At 49.5% G+C, this 3,983-nt stretch overlaps 1 protein-coding gene across 1 annotated transcript in view; it reads right to left on the minus strand.

Moving 5' to 3' along the window:
- Window positions 1-2,279, minus strand: part of Wnt8a (Wnt family member 8A) — a 6,331-nt gene extending 4,052 nt beyond the window's left edge. Inside the window, exons 1-3 of the mRNA XM_004643295.2 lie at window positions 2,014-2,279; window positions 1,887-1,920; window positions 1,540-1,678 (exon numbers count right to left, since the gene is read on the minus strand). Of these exons, the coding sequence (XP_004643352.1) occupies window positions 1,540-1,678; window positions 1,887-1,920; window positions 2,014-2,081 (241 nt within the window). The 5' untranslated portion in view covers window positions 2,082-2,279. The remainder of the gene's footprint in view (window positions 1-1,539; window positions 1,679-1,886; window positions 1,921-2,013) is intronic.
- Window positions 2,280-3,983: the final 1,704 nt, after the last annotated feature.

A 3,983-nucleotide genomic window follows, 5' to 3' on the forward strand; every position in this document is an offset into this window, starting at 1 on the left:
TATATATATATCTCAAAACAACAAATGGGGGACTGGGGAGATAGCTCAGTAGAGTAAGTGCTTGCCTGGCAAGTGCAAGATCCTGAGTTCAATCCCCAGTACCACAAAAAAAACCAAGGCTGTGGCTCAGCTGGAAGGCTTCTGGGTTCTGTTCCAGTCACCACAAAACAAATACCTTTTATGCAACCTGCAGCACACTTAGCAGTAGACAGAGCATACAAGCGCATACACTGTGTACACCCAGCCCATATGAGGCAAAACTCAGTGACTTCTTAGCTCACTGTGTAGTGCTAAGATTTTATGATAATTGAGCAGTTATAAAACTCCTTCAGGGGCTGGGGAGATGGCTCAGTAAAATAAGCGCTTGCCTGGCAAGTGCAAGGGCCTGAGTTCAATCCCTGGTTCCACAAAAAAAATAAAAATAAAAAAAATAAATCTCGGGGCTGGGGAGATGGCTCAGTGGAATAAGCGCTTCCCTGGCAAGTGCAAGGGCCTGAGTTCAATCACTGGTTCCACCAAAAAAAATAAATAAATAAATTAAAAAATAAATAAATAAATAAATCTCCTTCAGGGGCCAAAAACATAGAACCCTTCCACAAACCCCTCTTTTGTGGCGTTAGGATTAAACCTAGGGCCTTTGCACTGAACTACATTATCAGCCCTTTAATTTTTTTTTTCTTATTATCCGTATTTTTTTTATTTAGAGGCAAGGCCTCACTGAGTTACCTGAGCTGGGATCTAACTTGCAGTCCTCCTTTAGCCTGCTTCGCCTCCTGGAGATCTGGGACTGCAGGAATGCACCACTGTACCTAGTTCCTTTCTGCCTTTCTTTTTTTCTTTTTTTGGCAGAACTAGGGATTGAACTCAGGCCCTTGCACTTGCCAGGGAAGCGCTTATTCTACTGAGCTACCTCCCCAGCCCCCTTCTTTCTGTTTTGGAGACAAGGTTCATTTCCTCTATAATGTCCCATCCTACCTTGGGACCTGTTCAGGCTGGCCTTGGACTCACTGTGATCCTCCTGCCTCAGCCTCCCAAGTGCTGGGATTATTGGTGTGTACCATCACACTTGGCTCCTTTCCCCCCACCCCATTTTTATTTCATGCAGCTCAGTGTAAACATGTACAAACCTAAGTACAGGCATGCACTTTATTTTTTTTTTTTATTTTTTTATTTTTTGGCGGAACTAGGGATTGAACTCAGGCCCTTTCACTTGTCAGACAAGCACTTATTCTACTGAGTCATCTCCCCAGCCCCCCAGGCATGCACTTTAAAAAATAAAATGTCGTACATTTGTCATGAGACATGACTGTCTGTTTAATTCAACCTTTAAAATATTCCTAGTGAGCTGTGCAGAACTAGTTTTGCCCAGATGACAAAAAAAGGCGTTGAGAGAAGTAACTTAACCAAGGCCAAGCAGCAAGGAAATGGCAGGTCAGCAGCTCATCCCTGGGGGTCCCTGCACGTGCACACATTGCACGCACATGTGTGCTGCAGGCTCGCATCCACGCTCCCTCGGCCAGGTGCCCCGCCACAGCTTACCACTTCTCAGCCTGTTGTGGGTGGAGAGCTGCAGCGCGTTCTCAGGGCAGTTCCAGCGTTCCCAAGCAAACTGGAACTTACACTCCTCGATGCCACTCTGGGCTCCCAAGGCTACGCTGGTCGTGTAGGTCAGGTAGGCCTGGCAAGGGGAAAGCAGGGACAGGGCCCAGGCTGGCACAGGGTGTGTGGGGCTGGAGAGCAGGCCAGGTTCACACAGATTGCTCTCCATTTGGAAGCACCTGGGGGCTCTGGTCAAGAGAGACAGTCTCTCCCACCCTTGTTTCTCTTCCCAGAAGAATTCCCTTAGGAACCCCCAAAGGTAAAAAGAGGAGCTGAAGACATCCTACCTTGGGACCTGTCAGCAGGAAATTATTCACTGACCTGGCATAAAGAGAAAAAACGTGAGGCAGAGGTGAGCAGGGATGGACCACGGGGGCGTTCTCAGTGGTGCGTGGAGCCGGGGAAAGGACTTACCAGGCAGAGGTGCTGGAGGTGGCACAGCCTACCAGCATGGCCAGCCTCAGCATGAGCAGGTCCCCCATGGCCCTGCCCACCCCAAGGGGACAAGCCCCAGCGAGGGCCAAGGGCAGAGAAGTAAGGAGAGAGCAGGGTCTTCCCTAGTATTTATGTGCGAAAATTCTGAATGGCCAAAGGTGAAAGAGCAACACCCCTCCTCTTTCGTCTCCACAGGCAGGGTTGCAGGAGCCAGGGACCCAATGGGGGAGCGGGGAGGAGGGACTCGGCCCAAAGTCTTCAAGGAAGCCCCGCCCCCAGCAGGGCCAGCCTTCTTCACTTTCGGACTGACGGATGGACGCTAGAGGACCTGAAGTGTTCCCCTACCTTGGGGTTCATTTCCTCTATAAGTCAGCTGTCTCTTCCTGCCCAAGGGCCCATTTCTCAGAATCATACAGCCTGGAACAGCCTAAGCCCCTACCCTAAAGGCAATTCATCTACCCTTGGAACTGCAGTGGCCCCATTTGCCAAAGGGACTTCACCATTGCCCTGCTTTCCTCCCCAGCGTGTTAATAATCCTAGAGCAGTGGTGGCGAGCATTGCAGAGCTTTTAGCGATTCAAACAGCCTGCAAGGTTTGGCTCCACTATCACAGCGGAACTCATCTGGGGACCCCTCCTCAGTTAACCTAACAAGTGGGTGTACACTCTCCCTCTTCCTGGATGATTGTATGGTGACAGAACTGTGGGATCACAGAACAGAAACATCACGGGGGTCATCTCTGCAGCAGCCCCTTCTATTACGTTCTCCCAGAGTAGATGATGACAACTTTTCTGCCTTCTAGGTAGGTCTACCCTTCTATAGCTGAGCTCTCCAGTCGCATTTGAATATCCCTGAAAATCAATCTTTGGGCCACCAAGGGCTGTATTTGAAAAAACTAAAGCCTTCCTTTCCAATATTGGTACCATTTTGGGGACTAGGGATGCTGTGGTTGGAGCCCAGGACTTCATGAATGCTAAGCACTCACCTACCACTGAGCTGCCCTCTCAGCCTCTGTTGGACAGAATTTATTGCTGGAGTTTGGTCTACTTAGGTAGGAATCTGTCTTTTAGATTCACTTTGTGTTCTTAGTACTGTACTTAAGATACCTGGAAGACAGAAAGAAGGGAGGGAGGGAGGGAGGGAGGAAGGAAGGAGGAAGGAGGAAGGAGGAAGGAAGGAAGGAAGGAAGGAAGGAAGGAAGGAAGGAAGGAAGGAAGAAAGGAAGGAAGGAAAGATCCTATGGCTTTTAATAGGGACTCAAGGCTTAATTAGGCAGTCAGGACTACAGAGGGGGGACAGGTCTTTCTTGGCTGGTAAATCTGTTTACTCCAGCCAGGAAAGGAGGGAGAATACAGCCATGAAGGAAGTCACAATTCTGATTTGTTGTCTTGTGGCCCTCACAATATCCAGATCACTTCTCAGCACCCAGGATCTGGTTTGCAGAGGAAGAAAGCTCAGCCTGCCGCCCCCGCTCCCCCTCACTGCCACCACTACCAAAGGAGCTTCAGGGACTAAGGGGTCCCAGACTCCATCAGGGTGGAGCTTTAAGAGCATGGGTCAGGAATTGTGTCATTCTGCAAGCCACTGTCCTACCACAGATTAGTACTCAAAGAGAAGTGTCTAGAAATGGTGACAGCAATGTTACGGAATACTTTTTAATATATCAGACCTAAGGAGAAATTTGGGCTCCCATTTTGTAGGCTTGCTTTCTCTGTTTCATTTTTTCTAGCAGGGAAGGTGTGAGAGTCAGCGCTGGACGGAGCCCTGTGCTGGGCCCCAGCAAGCCGCCTTCCCTCTTTCTTTCTTTCTTTTTTTTTTTTAATTTATTTGTGTGTGTGTGTGTGTGTGTGTGTGGCCAGCTCAGCCCACCAGGGGGCGGGGCTGGCTGGCATGCGGTGCTGGGGGATTGAACCGCGGGATTGCTAAGCCTGTTCTAAGTAGGTGCTTTAG

This window comes from Octodon degus, unplaced genomic scaffold (assembly GCF_000260255.1).
Source record: "Octodon degus isolate 3935 unplaced genomic scaffold, OctDeg1.0 scaffold00169, whole genome shotgun sequence".
Lineage (NCBI taxonomy): Eukaryota > Metazoa > Chordata > Mammalia > Rodentia > Octodontidae > Octodon > Octodon degus.